The sequence below is a fragment of the Schistocerca serialis genome, chromosome 11, assembly GCF_023864345.2.
Source record: "Schistocerca serialis cubense isolate TAMUIC-IGC-003099 chromosome 11, iqSchSeri2.2, whole genome shotgun sequence".
NCBI lineage: Eukaryota > Metazoa > Arthropoda > Insecta > Orthoptera > Acrididae > Schistocerca > Schistocerca serialis.
In genome coordinates, this window is record NC_064648.1 from 77,894,641 (window position 1) to 77,917,170 (window position 22,530).

At 42.2% G+C, this 22,530-nt stretch overlaps 1 protein-coding gene across 1 annotated transcript in view; it reads left to right on the forward strand.

Annotated features, from left to right (window-relative positions):
- The window catches only part of LOC126426468 (uncharacterized), a 123,005-nt gene that overhangs the window by 34,164 nt on the left and 66,311 nt on the right, over positions 1-22,530 (forward strand). Inside the window, exon 2 of the mRNA XM_050088380.1 lies at positions 13,600-13,780. Within this exon, the coding sequence (XP_049944337.1) occupies positions 13,600-13,780 (181 nt within the window). The remainder of the gene's footprint in view (positions 1-13,599; positions 13,781-22,530) is intronic.

The window sequence follows — 22,530 nt, forward strand, 5'->3', positions numbered from 1 at the left end:
TTGACATTCACCACAAAACTGTCAGACTTAGTTCTAGGCCTGTTCCTTCTGCTACCTGTTGCCACTTCCCACCTCTCTTTGCCCTTCTCCCTCCTTAACCTGTCCAGATCTTCCCTAGCCTGATCTAGCTCAGCCTGAAGGGCAGCAATTTTCCCCTCCTGTTCCACTATCTTCCTATCTCTGCTGCAAATCCTACATAACCACTGATGAGCCTGATCCACTTTCCCAACACCCACGCCACTGCAGTCCCCCCAGTGAAAAAAACTACTGCATCCATCACACCAAACCCCGGAACTAACAATTCTACGGCATGTCAGGCACTTCTCACTCATGGCAAAAATAATACTTTAGCTAGAATAAATCAGTTAAATTACCGAAAATCAAAAAAGACGTTACAGGAATTAAGCCTATTCACGAATGTATATAAGCAAGTTTCTGATTTAAAATTCCGCTGTTTTTCTGAGATCTGTATTAAAACGATGAAGGTATACGCTATTTATTATATATTTCACTCGATTGAATGAAAAAAAGGACAATTAAACGAGATACTTTAACTTTGATTCTCCAAAAACGTTACGAGAATTAGGCCTATAAAACAAATGTATATAGGCAAGTTTCTGATATAAAGTTACGCTGTTTTTCTGAAATCTGTATAAAAACAATGAAGTTATACGCTATTTACGGTAGTTTACTTATTTGTTACCGAGAAACTAGTTAAATTACCGTGAAACAAGAAACAAACACGTTTACAAAATTTAAGCCTAAGCGCGACTTCGCGAAGTTACGATCTTTTCGTGTTTTCTAAAAAAATACGCAAAGAAAAGTCAAACCTTTAATGGCAAGACTAAACGATACACTAATGCACGTATTTAATTTGTTGTCGGCGTTAAACTAAATTATATTCCTGTCTAAATCACTTAACTTTCTGGAAATGGTTTCTGGCGTCACTTACTCGGCGGCCATCTTGGACTTGGAAAACCTCTTGGACTTGGAAAAACTTTCATATGGTCGAATAACGAATTTTCAACGTGCATTACATATTTTGATTATCAACATACGAAAACATATACAGAGTTTATAAAGAACGTGGAAGTATGAAAGCTTCTGACGATAAATCGTGAAAAATTCCAACCCAATAACGGTATTTTTTGAATAAAGAAATCTGAAAATAATTTGTGACTATCGCTGTACACCCAGAACAATTTATTTCTAGTGACAACCACACTCTACAATCATGACTTTATTTGACAAAATTACAGTCAGAGAAGCTCTGTGAATTTGACATGAGCTACATGTTAAAAAAAAATGCGAATAGGTTTGCATGCAAATATTTTTGGAAGGAATTTTGAAGGAGCTGAGGAAGACAGAACGAAGCATTTGGTAGCCCACTTGCCAGTGAGAGTCTTCTGAATAAACAGGAACATATTCGAATTTTTTCTCTGATTTATTTATACTGCTACTGCAAGTACCTCCACCCTCACTTCACAGTTCAATACTAAGGAAGACTAGAATCAACTATTTTTGTGCCTGACTGGTAAACCAGAACTTCAGTAGTATGGATGGTCGGTCCACTCTTGAACTAATTGAAAGGCCGATCCTTCTAAGGAGTGAGAAATGGGTGAGTCAGGAGAAAAGGAGTGGTAGCTCATCTGATCTGATATGTCTCTATGGGGAAGGTATAAAATGGGATCAAGATTTGGCAGCATTCTGCAGCAACAGCAACCCACACCACATGCTTAAGAAAATATTTCCATAGCTACAAAAAATACGCTATAGGCCACATGCACACGGATTTACATACCTTACTAATTTGTGCAGTTTTTCTCTGCTGCCAAAAAGAAATAGGAAATGCAAAGAGATCAGTGCTTTAGAACACTGCATTAACACAGAAAACACTTCACAGCATTGTATTTCTGCTCTTGATCTGAGAAGAAAATCCCAAATTTTAGAAGTGTGACAAACATTTTCGTACTTTTGAGAGAGATTTTACTTCTTGTCCTCTGATATAGCATCGCCTTCAGAATGTCTTTTCATCAATACTGTGAGTCACACGTCACTGCATGCGCAGAGCGAATTGCAAAGCAACCCAGGAATGACTCTCCTACCTATGGCGCACACAGACTGAATCGTTGCAACAGCTCACCCACCACTCCCCGGCACCTTAACAGATCAGATCACAGGCCGGCTCACCATCTCTTCACTCCACACCACTATCATGGTTCAGACTGCAAAGCAGAACGTGAGTCACTACCTGTCATGCGGCTCACATTGGAGCTGATCGCAAAGTGACTCGCCTGTCTCCACTCTAGGCACATGTGTGTTGAACGATATTTTAATTATTGTCCCACACTCTTTGTGCAGTCTATTACATCAGGAGAAAAAATTGAAAACCTACAAAACCGCGGCCCCTAGCGAAGACATCTTGCAGTATTATGTGTGTGAGCTATTTCAGCTCCTTTATAAGCCAAGGTGTAGGTTTTTGGTCTTCGGGGGAAAATACTTATTGTCAAGCCATTTAGTCTGTGCATCCGCTGAGTTTGTCTTTTATTTCAATGGAATGGAGTACTCCTCGCAAATTATCTCTCGTGTCTGCCCTCTCAGGTTCACTGATGTACTTAAAATCTCTGCATGAATTCAGTTGGGGTTTATTTTTTGAATTTTATAGACAATACATCATGAATACGATGTGAGCAGATATTCTAGATACGAATTACACTGTTTGAGGAATTCGTTGCAAGTATATCTATGGGAGCGCGACTGTTGGCTGCATTATGGGTAGATGCAATCCGAAGTTGGGTCACGTTTGAATAACTGATCATGACCTTCAATTTCACAGTTGAGGGACAGTGTTATTGGTATTATTTGTATGCTCCTTTGTAGATTACAATCTTGACGGGACAGTTTCGAAACAGGGTATTGCACCTTTCATCGGAGGTCCGGAAAGGACAGAGATTGGGCTCTTTTCGTGGCAGGATCTGATATTTACGAACATATATTCGTCTTGTTTGTCTTCATCAGTATTGGATCTGGGTTGTTGTTGTTGTGGTCTTCAGTCCTGAGACTGGTTTGATGCAGCTCTCCATGCTACTCTATCCTGTGCAAGCTTCTTCATCTCCCAATACGTACTGCAGCCTACATCCTTCTGAATCTATTTAGTGTATTCATCTCTTGGTCTCCCTCTACGATTTTTACCCTCCACGCTGCCCTCCAGTACTAAACTGGTGATCCCTTGATGCCTCAGAACATGTCCTACCAACCGATCCCTTCTTTTAGTCAAGTTGTGCCACAAACTCCTCGTCTCCCCAATCCTATTCAATACTACCTCATTAGTTACGTGATCTACCCATCTAATATTCAGCATTCTTCTGTAGCACCACATTTCAAAGGCTTCTGTTCTCTTCTTGTCCAAACTATTAATCGCCCATGTTTCACTTCCATACACGGCTACACTCCATACAAATACTTTCAGAAACGACTTCCTGACATTTCAATCTATACTCGATGTTAACAAATTTTTCTTCTTTAGAAACGCTTTCCTTGCTATTGCCAGTCTACATTTTATATCCTCTCTACTTCGACCATCATCAGTTACTTTGCTCCCCAAATAGCAAAACTCCTTTACTACTTTAAGTGTCTCATTTCCTAAATAATTCCCTCAGCATCACCCGACTTAATTCGACTACATTCCATTATCCTCATTTTGCTTTTGTTGATGTTTATCTTATATCCTCCTTTCAAGACACTGTCCATTCCGTTCAACTGCTCTTCCAAGTCCTTTCCTGTCTCTGACAGAATTACAATGTCATCGGCGAACCTCAAAGTTTTTATTTCTTCTCCATGGATTTTAATACCTACTCCAAATTTTTCTTTTGTTTCCTTTACTGCTTGCTCAATATACAGATTGAATAACATCGGGGAGAGGTTACAACCATGTCTCACTCCCTTCCCAACCACTGCTTCCCTTTCATGTCCCGCGACTCTTATAACTGCCATCTAGTTTCTGTATAAATTGTAAATAGCCTTTTGCTCCCTGTATTTTACCCCTGGCACCTTCAGAATTTGAAAGAGATTATTCGAGTCAACATTGTCAAAAGCATTCTCCAAGTCTACAAATGCTAGAAACGTTGGTTTGCCTTTCCTTAATCTAGCTTCTAAGATAAGTCGTAGGGTCAGTATTGCCTCACGTGTTCCCATATTTCTACGGAATCCAAACTGATCTTCCCCGAGGTCGGCTTCTACCAGTTTTTCCATTTGTCTGTACAGAATTCGCTTTAGTATTTTGCATCCGTGACTTGTTAAACTGATAGTTCGGTAATTTTCACGTCTGTCAACGCCTGCTTTCTTTGGGATTGGAATTATTATATTCTTCTTGAAGTCTGAGGGTATTTCGCCTGTCTTGTACATCGTGCTCACCAGATGGTAGAGTTTTGTCAGGACTGGCTCTCCCAAGGCTGTCACTAGTTCTAAAGGAATGTTGTCTACTCCAGGGGCCTTGTTTCTACTTAGGTCTTTCAGTGCTCTATCAAATTCTTCACGCAGTATCATATCTTCCATCTCATCTTCATCTACATCCTCTTCCATTTCCATAATATTGTCCTCAAGAACATCGCCCTTGTATATTCCCTCTATATACTCCTTCCACCTTTCTGCTTTCCCTTCTTTGCTTAGAATTGGGTTTCCATCTGAGCTCTTGATATTCACACAAGTGGTTCTCATTTCTGCAAAGGTCTCTTTAATTTTCCTGTAGGCAATATCTATCTTACCCCTAGTGAGGTAAGCCTCTACATCCTTATATTTGTCCTCTAGCCATGCCTGCTTGGCCATTTTGCACTTCCTGTCGATCTCATTTTTGAGACGTTTGTATTCCTTTTTGCCTGCTTCATTTACCACATTTTTATATTTTCTCCTTTCATCAATTAAATTCAGCATTTCTTCTGTCACCCAAAGATTTCTACTAGCCCTCGTCTTTTTACCTACTTGATCCTCTGCTGCCTTCACCACTTCATCCCTCAAAGTTATCCATTCTTCTTCTACTGTATGTCTTTCCTCCATTCTTGTCAATTGTTCCTTTATGCTCTTCCTGAAACTCTCTACAACCTCTGGTTCTTTCATTTTATCCAGGTCCCATCTCCTCAAATTCCCACCTTTATGCAGTTTCTTCAGTTTTAATCTACAGTTCATAACCAATAGATTGTGGTCAGAGTCCACATCTGCCCCTGGAAATGCCTTACAATTTAAAATCTGGTTCCTAAACCTCTGTCTTACCATTATATAATCTATCTGGGTAGCATGGTGAATTATAAACCAAAGCAGACGTATGCACCTCGTCCTCTAGTTTGTCTGCTACTTTTGTGATGTCCTAGGACAGTGGAGTATCCTGTTACGGAGCTACAGAGCATTTCTGGCTTGATCCAGGTGTCCACGTTCGATAGAATTATTACATGGATGTCGATATTTTTGAATGTACGGTGTTCATCAGGATGAACTGAAAGTGATTGAGCGTTTACAGTGATGGACACTGAGTATTCTGCTTGTAACTGGCAGATATGACATCTGGGTGCGGGTGGTCCACCCACTTGGTAAACAAAGCACGAGGAATGCGCTGGTAGGGTGAGGAGGGTGCGAGCAGCACGAACTGGAGCAGGGAGAAGACACGGAGCGTAGGTAGTGCGAACGAGGTCAGCTGGTTTTGCAGCAGTCGTGAGACAAAGTGAAGGCAGGAAAAGGAGTCTCTCCAAGAGCAATAATAATCTGCATGTAACAGTAGTATAAGCAGATTAAAAAGAATGGTTACAGGAACACCGTTAATATTTGTAATGCTAAAGACTAGTAACATCAGTGGTATAATGAAGGACTGATAAACAATAAACGGAAGTAAGACTAAATTAACACAGTAATCGTTAACCTAAATCAAAATAGTAGTAAGAGAGAGTAAGTCATTAAGTAGATGAGTAAATTATAGCTAACTATTTGTAGAGGAACGACGGCAGCGATGGCCGAGCGGTTCTAGGCGCTTCAGTCCGGAACCGCGCGACTGCTACGGTCGCAGGTTCGAATCCTACCTCGGACATGGATGTGTGTGATGTCCTTAGGTTAGTTACGTTTAAGTACTTCTAAGTTCTAGGGGACTGATGACCTCAGATGTTAAGTCCCATAGGTCTTAGAGCCATTTTTGTAGAGGAACAATACAGAGACACTGTTAGAACTAGTGGCTGCATGAATTGGCAAGTTCTTAACTTCTAAAGCACAGGCTTTCGAATTCGTCTGTATTGCTAACTCATCTTTTTCAGTCTTTCCCTGCACCTTTATCCTGCCGTCACGTATTGTAACCTAAATGCGAATATCATACTGTTCTAAATTTTTAATGTTTCAGCAGCGAAATCCTCGCGTATTCTCAGATCTGTCTTCTCGAGTTTCTTCATGACTATGAACGTTTCAGACCTTTACTTATATGATTCAAGCCTCACGACTGAGGATACAGGCTTCATGGATCACAAAGCTCTACATTCCACTCTACAGTTTCTTATGGACTGCGTGTACGTTTGTTCTCCCTTTGAGATTTTACTGTTAGAAAGTCTAACTTAACAGTAAATATTTCATTTTTTTTCCAACGCTCTTTCACTACTGCATAATAATATGTCAGCCACAGCGCCTTCGCCTAGATGAACTGCAAGCAATGTATGGTACCGTTTTTCCAAAATCGAGAAACAGGGAAATGGCGTTACTGTCGGCAACTAAATTCCTTGACTTTTTGCTCTTCGTCGAGACTGAAGAGATATCTGAAATCGAACCATCATACAACACCTCTGGAATGGTGTGGGTCAGGGAGCCGCCCGAGACCGCTACGAACCGAGGCACAAATTCGAGAAACGGTTTCTCGTAAACCATTCGCACTGATTTCTGCTTCCACCTCAGCAGAAGATACCCACCCTGGAAAGCCAACTGAGTCTCAAGCTGTATCAGGTCCGTCAATACTGTCTGGTTCCGGACCACGACCCGATTTATTTTCCTTTGTGACACCCTCACTCCCAAACGGTGACCACATTCAACAAAAAGATTAGATTCCTAGGGAAGTATGTCAGTGGCTAGAAGACTTCTTAAGTAATAGAACCCAGTACATTGTCCTCGATGGTAAGTGTTCATCGGAGGTGAGGGTATCACCTGGAGTGCCCCAGGGAAGTGTGATAGGTCCGGTGTTGTTTTCTATCTACATAAATGATCTTTTGGATAGGGTGGATAGCAATGTGCGGCTGTTTGCTGATGATGCCGTGGTGTACGGGAAGGTGTTATCGTTGAGTGACTGTAGGAGGATACAAGATGACTTGGACAGGATTTGTGATTGGTGTAAAGAATGGCAGATAACTCTAAATATAGATAAATGTAAATTAATGCAGATGAATAGGAAAAAGAATCCCGTAATGTTTGAATATTCCATTAGTCGATTAAATATTTGGGCGTAACATTGCAGAGCGATATGAAGTGGGACAACCATGTAATGGCAGTTGTGGGGAAGGCGGATAGACGTCTTCGGTTCATTGGTAGAATTTTGGGAAGATGTGGTTCATCTGTAAAGGAGACCGCTTATAAAACAGTAATACGACCTATTCTTGAGTACTGCTCGAGCGTTTGGGATCCCAATCAGGTCCGATTGAGGGAGGACATAGAAGCAATTCAAAGGCGGGTTGCTAGATTTGTTAGTGGTAGGTTTGATCATCACGCGAGTGTTACGGAAATGCTTCAGGAACTCGAGTGGGAGTCTCTAGAGGGAAGGAGGCGTTCTTTTCGTGAATCGCTACTGAGGAAATTTAGAGAACCAGCATTTGAGGCTGACTGCAGTACAATTTTACTGCCGCCAACTTACATTTCGCGGAAAGACCACAAAGATAAGATAAGAGAGATTAGGGCTCGTACAGAGGCATACAGGCAGTCATTTTTCCCTCGTTCTGTTTGGGAGTGCAACAGGGAGAGAAGATGCTAGTTGTCGTGCGAGGTACCCTCCGTCAAGCACTGTATGGTGGATCGCGGAGTATGTATGTAGATGAATACCATCCTTTCTCTACAGTTGAACATGCACCGTTTCTGTGCCTTGCCCAGATTATAATGTGACGAGTAGAAAAGAACAACCTCTCTGATGTCCAGGTTGTATCAGCAGTTATTCTGTAAAGTTAAGAATGGTCTATCGGAAAGGCAGTTTGCCTTACGCCTGATGGGTGGGCGAGTGTAAGTAACATTACTTTCTATGCGCTTGCTGCACATTTCATAGATGTAAAGGATCAATTAAATTGCACTTTTTTGAGCGCTTTAGATTCGATGATAGAGACATTGCATAAAACATCTCAAACTGGGTAAAGTCTTTTATCGCCAAACATAATCACTGCAATGTTAAAATCACTGCCATTATAAAAGGCAATGCATCAGATATGAAATTACCTGCCTTCTTATGAAACTTCCGCGTATCACACGCTTTGCGCATTCTTTAAACCTTACTGTACTACACGCATTTTAAACGTCCACACAGAAAACTTTTGTCGAGGAACAAGGAGCACTTGTATTTTTGACAAAGAGTCTCTTTCCTTGAAGCAGACTATCTGAAATGTAAGAAAATTTGTGATAAAAGGTCTCCGGAAACTCAAACGAGATGTTCCAACCAGATGGAAACTTACTTATAAGATATTGCAAAGGTTTATTTTAAATAAATATTGAAATGTCCCCTTAGTAAAATTAGTGAATTACTGTGCTGGTAAGCCTCTACGTAAATGACACACAATATTTTTAGCGCAACGCAATCTGACTTTCAATAATCCCTACAAAAGAATGGCCCTGACTAACATTACACTATACCTTTCACAAATCACTTACCTCACAAAAATCTTCGTTACTCGAACTACTGCAATACAGCGAGCGCTACTACTGCCAGCTAAATAAAAGATTCAAACTACTGAAGGCACTAACTACTGATAGGCATAGTTAGCAAATGAAAGATTTTGATAAAGAACAAACAGTGTATTTACCTTAATAGTGTTCAAAAGTCATATATATCCGTTCATGACATGCAGTCTTACAAATTTACTGTCTCTGTCCAGATCATCCGCTCTCAAAATTCCGCCATCTCTCTCCCCACATCCACCACTGCTGGCGGCTCACCCCCAACTGCGCAACGCTACGCGCTGTTAACATCTAGCTGCCCAACACTACAATGGCAGACAACAATGCAAACTAGCCACAGACTGCACACAGCACAGCCAGTGATTTTCATACAGAGCGATACGTGGCGTTACCAACATAAAAACCTAAACAGCCTACTTACAATATCCCATAATTTGTTGCCACGATATTTCATATAGAAAGTCGGTGAGTTAATTGGCACAGACCTGGAGATACTGCAACAGGCTACAGAAATTGTGAAATTTTTCTATAAGGTAACTCAAGAGGTGTCCTCAAAGGAAACATTTTTTTCGCAGTCAAAAATGAAAATGTTGCCAAGATTAATGGAATGGCAACAAAAATCTTGAAAGACAAAGATACAGCATGTTCTCATGAAATGAATTAATTGGTTACTACTTTTTAAAGGGTTATCAGAGTGGTTTGGAGTTGTCTCCAGCTACGAACTGATTAGTGAGGCAATTTTACTGGACCCAAGCTTCAAAAGGCAGCGATTTGTAGATGGCAAAACATTCCAGGACTGCTGCAAGAATGTTACTGCAGAACTGAAAGCGTTGGTTGTTCAAGAAGATGGATCACAACGACTTTCTCAGCCAGTTACCACCGTAACGCGTGAGACTTGTTCAGTCTGGGAGAAGTTCGAAGGACATACCAGTCATCTCCAAGGAATTCGTGATCCAGTAAGTGCGGAAATTGTCGAATTGGACAAACTTTTATCCCATGCTTATTTGCCTAGCATCAACGATCCCTTAAACTGGTTGAAAACAAGATGGTTGCTATACCCAAGGCTATACCAGCTGGTTTTGAAAATGTTATCTATCCCAGTCACGTCACTGCCCCATTAGCGAATCTTTTCTAAAGCAGGACAAATAGGCACCGAGGAAAGATACCGACTTACTTTGAATAACGTAGGTCAAATTTTATTTATTAATAATAATACTGATTAATTTTTCGTTATTCTGTACATATAGTCATTCTGATTGTAAATAACGACTGCAGGTACTTTAATTACAATTTTCTGTAATTCCCATTCTGCTTCCTTTTCCAGTAAATGTACGAAAATATAAGAAGGATGAATCTTCATTTTGATAAATGTACCACTTGATAAAAATTATTTCGATTTTTATTGTCATATGTTTGATTTGTATGGCGTAAGAAATTGAAAACTTTTAAATCTCAAAGATTCTAGGGACATAACCTAAAATTATTACGCCACTTTGTATGTTTTTTTTTTTCAAAATGGGAACAAATCAAATACGAGGTGTGTTTTTTTAAGTAAGTACCGTTTTGAAACTAAAAAGAGACATGCTAAGATATCTTAATAATTTTATTTTTACATGAAAGCCTGTACCTTAATCTAGCACTGACGCCATGACAGTCTGATTGTTCCTTGTTTACGTTGTGTACTGAGTGTTTAAGATGCCTCCGATAATCGTGAGTCCCGGCGACTGTGAAGTATGGGCTGTTATAAGATTTCTTAGTGATAAAGGGCTAAAAGCGATCGATATTGATCGTGAGATCTGTGTAGTTTACGGAGAAAACATTATGAGTGATGGAATGGTAAGAAAGCGGGTGAGAACATTTAAAGATGGCCGCACAAATGTGCATAAAGAACAACGGAGTGGACGTCCTTCGGTAGTTAATGAAAGTTTGGTGCGGGAAGTGGACAATAAGGTGAGAGAAAACAGACGCTTTACGATTTCCTCCTTGCGGGATGACTTTCCTAATGTTTCTCGTAGTGTTTTGTATGCATTGTGACCGAGCACTTGAATTACCGAAAATTATGCGCACCTTGGGTACCGAAAATGTAGAAGCATGTGCACAAAACCAAACGTTTAGACAGTGCATTGACTTTCCTTGAGCGGTACCACAACGACGGTGGCGATTTCTCAAGCCAAAGTGTTACGGGCGATGAAACATGAGTGGCCTACGTCACACCAGAATCAAAGCAACAGTCCATGGAAGTTGAGCAAAGGCATCGTTTTGCTGCAAGACAATGCCCGTCCGCATCAGACCGAAGATCTCATCACGTCTTTTCGATGGGAAACTCTAGATCATCCTCCGTACAGCTCAGTGACTACCATCTGTCAATAATTCAAGAACAGTCTTAATCGAATTTATTATTGTTATAATACCGCCAACCGGTTTCAACCCGACATAGGGGTCATCTTCTATTGGTCGGCTGCTGGTGGTGTCACTCCTGTCTACATAACGGCAGGAAACTATCACGCTCCTCAAACGACTGTAACACGGTTCTGGCTTTGAGACATGGACAGTTATTCTGTTGAAAGTTTCCTGCCGTTATGTAGACAGGAGTGACACTACCAGCAGTCGACCAATAGAAGATGACCCCTATGTCGGGTTGAAACCTGTTGGCGGTATTATAACAATAATAAATGCTTTGATACATGGACAGTTATCCTGTTGGAAGTTTCCTGCCGTTATGTAGACAGGAGTGACACCACCAGCAGTCGACCAATAGAAGATGACCCCTACGTCGGGTTGAAACCGGTTGGCGGTATTATAACAATACAAAATGAGATTAAGACTGTTCTTGAATTATTGATTAATCATACTAATCGCTGCTTCTCTCCACAAACATGTTGTCCAAAAAACTACCACCTGTTCCTGCTGTTGAAGAAACACCTGGGTGGTCAGCGTCTTCAAGACGATGACGAAGTCAAAACAGTGGTGAAGCAGTGGTTAGCAAGTCAGGCGGCAGACTTCTATGAGGAGGGTATTAGAAAACTGGTACAACGCTATGACAGATGCCTCAATATTGACGGAAATTATGTAGAAAAATAGATTAAGGTACAGGCTTTCATGTAAAAATAAAATTATTGAGAAATATTAGCACGTGATTTTTTATTTCAAAATGGTACTTACTTAAAAAAACACGCCTCGTAAAAATATAGGTATGGTAAACGGAATAAAAAAGGTACTCTGTCTTCTGTTTATTTTTGTGACTGAACGGTGAGTGGTGAGTGATGAAAAAGATGTAAATAGTCTTCACGGGTGTGGATGACGTTGTGCAAATCCCATAATACTTCCTCGGAGCAACTGTCCGACATCATCAGGTGGTTGAACCTCGCTGGTGGCTAGGTACGACTGACAAGATCCGCATGTCGACGACGCTGTATATAGAGCACGCGCGTGAAGATTGCGCAGGCGCGGGTACCACGCCCTCTGCCGGGAAACGCAGAGCGGCCGTTCTGCACGTGCGCTGACGCTGTGTTTACTAACATGCTGCCAAAGTTATGACGGGCCTATTATCGAAAGCTCTTTGCTTTCTCGTCGTGATTTAACAGCAGCCAATGCAGGGTTCCAGGCTGCACTCAATTGAAATCCCGCATCCCTGTTGATAAGGTTATCAGCTGTACGGATATGTAATGCTTCCTTAATGACGGAATCCCAGAAAGAGGATGCTGGGTATAAAACTTCCGTCTTTTCATAAATCATGTGATGTCCTGTGTTCAGACAGTGTTCCGCAATTGCCGACTTCTCCGGTTGGCGTAGGCGTGTATGACGCTGGTGTTCATCGCAACGTTCTTGTACTGTGCGACATGTCTGACCTGTATATGCCGGCCCACACTGACAAGGAATCTTGTACACACCACGTTTCCTCAGACCGAGATCATCCTTAAACCGAACGTAACAGGTTCCTCAGTTCTGCAGATGGTTGGAAAACACACTAGATGTCATATCTTTCGAGGACTCTTCCGATTCTTGACGACATGGCACCAAAGTACGGCAAGAAGGCAAAGGTGGTGGGTGTCTTCGTATCTTCATTCTGCTCCATAGATTGAACTCGCATGGGCTTGAATGAATTACGTATCTGTCTCTCAGAATAACCGTTTTGACGGAAGACTGTCTTCAAATGTTGCATCTCACTCGGCAGGCTTTCAGAGTCAGATACCAAACGCGCTCTATGAACTAGGGTACGTAATGCACTGCTGCATTGTGCTGGATGATGGCAGCTTGTGACCTGCAAATGTAGATCTGTATGCGTTGGCTTGCGGTATACACCGTGTCCCAAGGTTCCATCTGCTTTCTTTCGTACCAAAACATGAAAAAGATCTTGTTCACTCAACTGAGAGAGCAGTTGTGATAAGATCGCCCTCAAACAAAAACAAAAAAGTCCTGTTGCACATCCATGTTCTGAACATCTGTAAGTCTCTTAGTGGAACTCACTGTCGTCCTAGAAACATGTGACAGACCTGCATACAAATCGAACGAACGAATACGTTTTCGTCGCGGCTCTGTGCAGTCAGCAGATCCCTCCCGCAGCAGAAAGGAGATACGGCTGTGATGCGTGCGAGGGACGACGCACTTGCTGCGGTTTGGCCATCCTGCGGAAGGACCCCCTCCACGCTCAGCGTCACCTCGGCAGTCTGTTCCGCGTGCAGCGCGCACTGCGAGTGTTCGTCCCCACCTCAGTGCCAGCGGCTGAAAATGCACGCAGCGGGCGTGGCAGCGTCGCTGCTGGCTTTGCTGGCAGCAAACGGCACCTCGGTGCTCCACTGTGTCTGCAGCCGAATCGCCAACCTCACCGACGACGGCACCAGCTTCGGCAGCGACGGTGAACTAGTGGTGTGGAACAACTTCTGCGAAGGTGTCGGTGAGTACCTTTCCGTGTTGTATCGATTCACTCAGTATTGTAAAAAAATACGCTTATGTTCTACTGAGGGCCAAACCATTGTACAATATGCGTTAGATGAGTACGTACCAAGCAATATCGTAAGAGATGGAAAAGAGCCACCGTGGTACAACAACCGAGTTAGAAAACTGCTGCGGAAGCAAAGGGAACTTCACAGCAAACATAGCCAAAGCCTTGCAGACAAGCAAAAATTACGCGAAGCGAAGTGTAGTGTGAGGAGGGCTATGCGAGAGGCTTTCAATGAATTCGAAAGTAAAGTTCTATGTACTGACCTGGCAGAAAATCCTAAGAAATTTTGGTCTTATGTCAAAGCGGTAGGTGGATCAAAACAAAATGTCCAGACACTCTGTGACCAAAATGGTACTGAAACAGAGGATGACAGACTAAAGGCCGAAACACTAAATGTCTTTTGCCAAAGCTGTTTCACAGAGGAAAACTGCACTGTAGTTCCTTCTCTAGATTGTCGCACAGATGACAAAGTGGTAGATATCGAAATAGACGACAGAGTGATAAACAATTAAAATCGTTCAAAAAGAGGAAAGGCCACTGGACCTGATGGGATACCAGTTCGAGCTTACACAGAGTATGCGAAGGAACTTGGCCCCTTCTTGCAGCGGTGTACCGCGGGTCCCTAGAAGAGCGTAGCGTTCCAAAGGATTGGAAAAGGGCACAGGTCATCCCCGTTTTCAAGAAGGGACGTCGAACAGATGTGCAGAACTATAGACCTATATCTCTAACGTCTATCAGTTGTAGGATTTTGGAACACGTATTGTGTTAGAGTATAATGACTTTTCTGGAGACTACAAATCTACTCTGTAGGAATCAGCATGGGTTTCTAAAAAGACGATCGTGTGAAACCCAGCTCGCGCTATTCGTCCACGAGACTCAGAGGGCCATAGACAGGAGTTCCCAGGTAGATGCCGTGTTTCTTGACTTCCGCAAGGCGTTCGATACAGTTCCCCACAGTCGGTTAATGAACAAAGTAAGAGCATATGCACTATCAGACCAATTGTGTGATTCCATTGAAGAGTTCCTATATAACAGAACGCAGCATGTCATTCTCAATGGAGAGAAGTCTCCCGAAGTAAGAGTGATTTCAGATGTGCCGCAGGGGAGTGTCGTAGGACCATTGCTATTCACAATATACATAAATGACCTTCTACATCTACATCTACATTGATACTCCGCAAGCCACCCAACGGTGTGTGGCGGAGGGCACTTTACGTGCCACTGTCATTACCTCCCTTTCCTGTTCCACTCGCGTATGGTTCGCGGGAAGAACGACTGTCTCTGTAATTTTACATTCGTGATCTCCTCGGGAGGTACAAGTAGGGGGAAGCAATATATTCGATACCTCATCCAGAAACGCACTCTCTCGAAACCTGGCGAGCAAGCTACACCGCGATGCAGAGCGCCTCTCTTGCAGAGTCTGCCACTTGAGTTTATTAAACATCTCCGTAACGCTATCACGGTTACCAAATAACCCTGTGACGAAACGCGCCGCTCTTCTTTGGATCTTCTCTATCTCCTCCGTCAACCCGATCTGGTACGGATCCCACACTGATGAGCAATACTCAAGTATAGGTCGAACGAGTGTTTTGTAAGCCACCTCCTTTGTTGACGGACTACATTTTCTAAGCACTCTCCCAATGAATCTCAACCTGGTACCCGCCTTACCAACAATTAATTTTATATGATCATTCCACTTCAAATCGTTCCGCACGCATACTCCCAGATATTTTACAGAAGTAACTGCTACCAGTGTTTGTTCCGCTATCATATAATCATACAATAAAGGATCATTCTTTCTATGTATTCGCAATACATTACATTTATCTATGTTAAGGGTCAGTTGCCACTCCCTGCACCAAGTGCCTATCCGCTGCAGATCTTCCTGCATTTCGCTACCTTGTGGATGACATCGGAAGTTCACTGAGGCTTTTTGCGGATGATGCTGTGGTATATCGAGAGGTTGTAACAATGGAAAATTGTACTGAAATGCAGGAGGATCTGCGGCGAATTGACGCATCGTGCAGTGAATGGCAATTGAATTTCAATGTAGACAAGTGTAATGTGCCGCGAAAACATAGAAAAAAAGATCCTTTATCATTTAGCTACAATATAGCAGATCAGCAACTGGAAGCAGTTAATTCCACAAATTATCTGGGAGTAGGCATTAGGGGTGATTTAAAATGGAATGATCATATAAAGTTGATCGTCGGTAAAGCAGATGCCAGACTGAGATTCATTGGAAGAATCCTAAGGAAATCAATGCGAAAACAAAGGAAGTAGGTTACAGTACGCTTGTTCGCCCACTGCTTGAATACTGCTCAGCAGTGTGGAATCCGTACCAGATAGGTTGATAGAAGAGATAGAGAAGATCCAACGGAGAGCAGCGCGCTTCATTACAGGATCATTTAGTAATCGCGAAAGCGTTACGGAGATGATAGATAAACTACAGTGGAAGACTCTGCAGGAGAGACGCTCAGTAGCTCGGTATGGGCTTTTGTCGAAGTTTCGAGAACATACCTTCACCGAGGAGTCAAGCAGTATATTGCTCCCTCCTACGTATATCTCACGAAGAGACCATGAGGATAAAATCAGAGAGATTAGAGCCCACACTGAGGCATACTGAGAATCCTTCTTTCCACGAATAATACGAGACTGGAATAGAAGGGAGAACCGATGTAGGTACTCAAGGTACCCTCCGCCACACACCGTCACGTGGCTTGCAGAGTATTGATGTAGATGTAGATGTAGATCTAAGCGCTGTCGGGCGTGGTCGGCACTTGGATGGGTGACCATCCGGGCCGCCATGCGCTGTTGCCAATTTTCGGGGTGCACTCAGCCTCATGATGCCAATTGAGGAGCTACTCGACCGAATAGTAGCGGCTCCGGTCAAGAATACCATCAACTAACGACCGAGAGAGCGGTGTGCTGACCACACGACCCTCCTATCTGTATCCTCCACTGAGGATGGCACGGCTGTCGGATGGTCTCGGTAGGCCACTCTTGACCTGAAGACGGAGTGCTTTTTTTATGTTCTACTGAGAGGTGACTTGGCTTGCACACCCTGGTTTGAAGCAAGGTAAAACATTCTCAGCCAGGCAGTGAGTGTCTTTACTTCACGAAACTGCACATGGTTTAAGTCAAGGAACTACGTCAAGCTTTTTACGAGTAAGAAGATATCATGACGCACGATATGGAGAGCATGTAAGTGATCGATCTACATCTCCTCAATGAACACTAAGCTCTTCGCAGATGTGTGAGAATAGGTGGATGCCAGCGGTTGCGGAGTGTCACGGATAGGATGCTGCATCCAACCTCTTAGCAGTGTCTACACTACCCACAACATGTCTGAGCAGAGATTCTCACGTACCCTGACGTAGTAATTACACCCTTTTTGTATTTTCTGTAATTATACATGTGGCACATCGTTATAGAGACACAGAAATTGTAATTCAGGCCAATCGAAAACGAATACCTCAATGAGAGATGCTTTTAATAATTTCCACAACGAAATTCTGTCTCGAAATCTGGCAGAAAACCCAAAGAGACTCTGGTCATACGTAAAGCACACCAGTGGCAAGACGCAATCAATACCTTCACTGCGCGATAACAACGAAAGCAGAGTTCTTAAACACGGTTTTCCGAAACTCCTTCACCAAAGAAGACGAAATAAATATTCCTGAATTCCAATCAAGAACAACTGCCAAAATGAGAAACATAGAAGTAGATATCCTCTCTGTAACAAAGCAGCTTAAATCACTTAATAAAAGCAAGCCCTCCGGTCCAGACGGTACACCAGTCAGGTTCCTCTCAGAGTATGCTGATAAAATAGCTCCATATTTAGCAGTTATGTACAACCACTCGCTCACAGAAAGATCCGCACCTAAATACTGGAAAATTGCTCAAGTCACAGCAATACGCAAAAAGGAAAATAGGAGTAATCCGCTGAATTACAGGCCTGTATCACTGACGTCGATTTGCAGTAGGGTTTTGGAACATATACTGTATTTGAACGTTATGAAGTACCTCGTAGAAAGCGATTTATTGACACATAGTTAACACGGATTCAGAAAATATCGTTCTTGTGAAACACAACTAGCTCTTTATACTCATGAAGTAATAAGTGCTATCGACAGAGGATGTCAAATTGATTCCTCATTTTTAGATTTCCGGAAGGCTTTCGACACCGTTCCTCACAAGCGTCTTCTAACCAAACTGCCTGCCTACGGAGTATCGCCTCAGTTGTGCGACTGAATTCGTGATTTCCTGTCAGAAAGGTCACAGTTGGTAGTAACAGACGGAAAGTGAATGAGTGAAACAGAAGTAATATCCAGCGTTGCCCACGGAAGTGTTTAGGCCCTCTATTGTTCCTGATCTACATAAACGACATAGAAGACAATCTGAGTAGCCGTTTTAGATTGTCTGCAGATGATGCTGTCATTTACCGTCCTGTAAACTCATCAGATGATCAAAACGACTTGCAAAATGATTTATATAAGACATCTGTATGGTGCGAAAGGTGGCTATTGACCCTGAATAAAGAAAAGTGCGAAGCTATTCACATGAGTACTAAAAGAAATCAGCTAAATTTCGATTACGCGATAAGTCACACAAATCTGAGGGCTGTAAATTCAACTAAATACTTAGGGATTACAATTACAAATAACCTAAATTGGAACGATCACATAGATAATATTGTGGGTAGAGCAAACCGAAGACTGCTATTCATTGGCAGAACTCTTAGAAGGTGCAACAGGTCTACCAAAGAGACTGGTTACACTACGCTTGTCCGCCCTATTCTGGAGTACTGCTGTGCGGTGTGGGATCCGCATCAGTTCGGATTGATGGATGACATCGAAAAAGTACAAAGAAGGGCAGCTCGTTTTGTATTATCTCGAAATAGGGGAGCCAGTGTCACTGACAGGATACGCGAATTGGAGTGGCAATCATTAAAACAAAGGCGTTTTCCGTTGCGACGGATTCTTCTCATGAAATTTCAATCACCAGTTTTCTCCTCCGATTGCGGAAACATTCTGTTGGCACCCACCTACATAGGGAGACATCATCATCACGATAAAATAAGAGAAATCAGGGCTCGCACAGAAAAATTTAAGTGCTCGTTTTCCCGCGTACCGTTCGAGAGTGGAACGGTAGAGTGACAGCATGAAGGTGGTTCATTGAACGCTCTGCCAGGCACTTTATTTTGAATAGCACAGTAATCACGTAGATGTAGATGTAGACGTAGAATACAGCAATTACAAACGGCCGCAGCTATTTTCATGCATAATGACACGTTAGTAAAGTTTGAGCGAGTGTAAAAGTAAGTTCAAAACATTGATCGTTGGGCAAGCGCAATGAATCTGAAGCATCTGCATACACAGTGATGCGTACGTTGGATGTTCCAATTTATAAGCGAAGATGGCGGATCCTATACGAAGGACATCCTGTGTGTAGATAACTTTTCGCTCTGTATATTAATCGCTGATACTCTTACAGTTTTAAAGAGTGTGTTCCAGGAAAAATATTCCCGAAAGTTGTTCCTAAATTTATAAATGCTTCCTTGAACCAGTTTACTAAGATAAATAGTAACAATTTTTGGATGTGAGGTCCACCAGTTATGCAAAACATCGTTTTTCTCAGTACCTAAACATGTTTTGGCACCACTTGCCATCATCAGTGGGTTTTCGTTTTTATTTATTCTTTACATTCGATGAGCATGAATTTTGTGGATCACTTTTTTGTTAATTATTACAGGTAGCTTGTCCTGCTTTCGTGTGACAAGCACTTCCATTCTCCGCATCATGCTGAGATGTTGTGATGCATACGTAACTATAACACGTATTTTCCACAAATAACGTAGTATAACGCTTTTCACTACACCAGAACACAGTGTGGTTGTGGTTTGTTATGTGGGACACATACGTAACTATAACAAGTATTTTCCACAATCGCACTGTGTTCTGGTGTAGTGAAAAGCGTTATACTGCGTTATTTGTGGAAAATACTTGTTATAGTTACGTATGTGTCCCACATAACAAACCACAATCACAATGTGTTCTGGTGTAGTGAAAAGCGTTATACTGCGTTATTTGTGGAAAATACTTGTTATAGTCACGTATGCATCACAACATCTCAGCATGATTGCGAGAATGGAAGTGGTTGCCACACGAAAACATGACAAGCTTCCTGTTATAATTAATACAAAAGTGATCCAGAAAATTCATGCTCACCAAATGTTAAGAATAAATAAAAACGAAAACCCCTGTTGATGTCACAGTGGTGGTAAAACATGTTTGGGTACTGAGGAAAATGGTGTTTTGCATAACTGGCGGACCTGACATCCAAAAATTTTTACTGTGAACACTGCCAATACAAGGAGCTACAAATCAAAAAGATGGATGTAAATAGTAATGTTAACACCCTTTCACGTTTACCTTCTTCTCTCTGGAAGCCTAACTAATTTTCCCTGGAGTCAGCTTCTACCAGTCTTTCCATTCCTCAATAATTTGAACCATGACCTACCAGGATGAAAAATGAACGTATCATAGCACAACAGAGCGAATATATCCTAAGCAGAGTAGGGATGTAAAAGAAGGGAACTACCTTTATAGCTTAGTGTCAAGTAAAATGATGTCATTTCGCCTGCCATGACACATGCCATCACGTCATGTTTACTATGGCTGGATTTTGGGTTCACGATAAGGGGCTTTAGTCTTTAAATTGCGACATGCAGGCGTGCCAACACCTTGCAGCTAACAGAGCTCCCTTCGCTGTGGAATTACAGTTGAACGTTGCCGATTCTGCAGAGAACCTCCCCATTTTTTACGTTACCAGTCCACCTAATTTTCGACAGTCTTCCGTGGCACCACATCTCAAATGCTCCGATTCTCTTCTGCTCTGGTTTTCCCACAGTCCTTGTTTCACTACCATATTGCGCTGCGCTCCAAATGCACATTATCAGAAATTTATTCCTCAAAATAAGGTCTATGTTTGCTGCTGGTATATTTGGTTGGTAGTACACGTTTTTCCCAGTGCTACTCTGCTTTTCATGGCCTCCGTTAAGGCTTTTTTTGCTGCCTAGGTAGCGGAATTCTGATGTTTTGTTGTCAACTTTCGCGCTGTTCTTATTTCTGCGTCTTCTCGTGATATTCGACTTTCTGCTGTTTACTCTGAATTCATACTCTGCACTCATTAGACTCTTCATTCCATCCATCAGCTTCTGTAATTCTTTCTACTTTACTGTAGCATGCGATGAGCGAATCTTGTCACTGATATCTTTTCACTTTGAATTTTAATCCCACTGTTGAACCTTTCTTTTATTTCCGCCGCTGTTTCATCGATGCATAGATTGTAAATTAGTGGCGAAAGACTACATCCCTGTCCTACACTTTTTTTAAATATCACAATGCCAGAGAGGTTGGTGGGGTGCTTTATCCCCACCTTTTGAAAATACTGCAAAGTAGTTTGTTACTTAAGATTCTAAAATTCTGAAAAAGTTATTTATTTTTTAACTAACTCTTCTAGCATATTCTACAAATGTTGTAAATTTTTCAGTTAAACTTAATTCAAAGAAATAAAGTCTTAATGCCAGATCACACATTCCACAATGAATGACAAATTCTATATTTTCAGGTTCAGGACCCTATTTACACATCACTATCTGTTGAAAGGGTACGTCGTGACTAAAAGTCAACAAATAGAAACGAAATTTGCATTTTTAAATTACTTGTAGCCGCCATAAAATACCCCAGCACACATTCGTACACATATTTGAGAACACACTGATACTGCTAATAATTTGAAATTCTGGGCCATACTTACACATAAATACCCATTTAAAAAATATGTTCTTAATACCTCAACAACATTTAAAGAATTTTCTTTTTTACCTTTTTCAGGGTGGTGACAAAGTATTCCCTCCCCAACTTGGTAAAGCGCGTAACCGAATATGCATTGGTACTGCTATGGTTGATCCCAGCGCTTTGGTCTAGGTCTGCCTTTGCCATTGTTTCCTCTTGTTTCTTGTACATATTGCAAATTCTGCGTGTTTCCGTCAGTACAGCTGTGGCAATATTCGCCATTGACTAATTTTGTCGAAAGATAACTTCTGACATATGTTGACGACTGGGAATAGGAGCCGTTCTAGACAAGTCGGAAATCTAGCGGGTGCTGGACACGTATAAGAAAGACGAATGCAGCATGGCAACCTCCGCTCTCCTTCGACCCTCCACAGGGGGATACAGCCATCGCACCGGCCGCTGTGGTCGAGCGGTTCTAGACGCTCAGTCTGGAACCGCGCTGCTGCTAAGTCGCAGGTTCGAATTCTGCCTCGGACATGGATGTGTGTGGTGTCCTCCCGTTAGTTAGGTTTAAGTAGTTCTATGCCTAGAGGACTGATGACCTCAGATGTTAAGTCCCATAGTACTTAGAGCCATTTGAACCATTTGAACAGCAATCGTGGTGCCATAGCAAGAATAGTGAGTTACTGAAAAGATGATGTGGTGGCACTCCTGTATCCCGAGCCGTAGTAGGACACACCACTGCGAGCCTGCCTCTTTTTGCTTCATCATCAAGAGAAGCAGCGGCAGTGGTCCCTATGCCGACATTCAGGTGAAGTGGTGGCCTTCTGCCTGTGAAAGAATGCAGTATACCTTAGTGCCATGTTGATGTTTGTCGTTTGCGCTTTCATGGCGTCTCAGTTA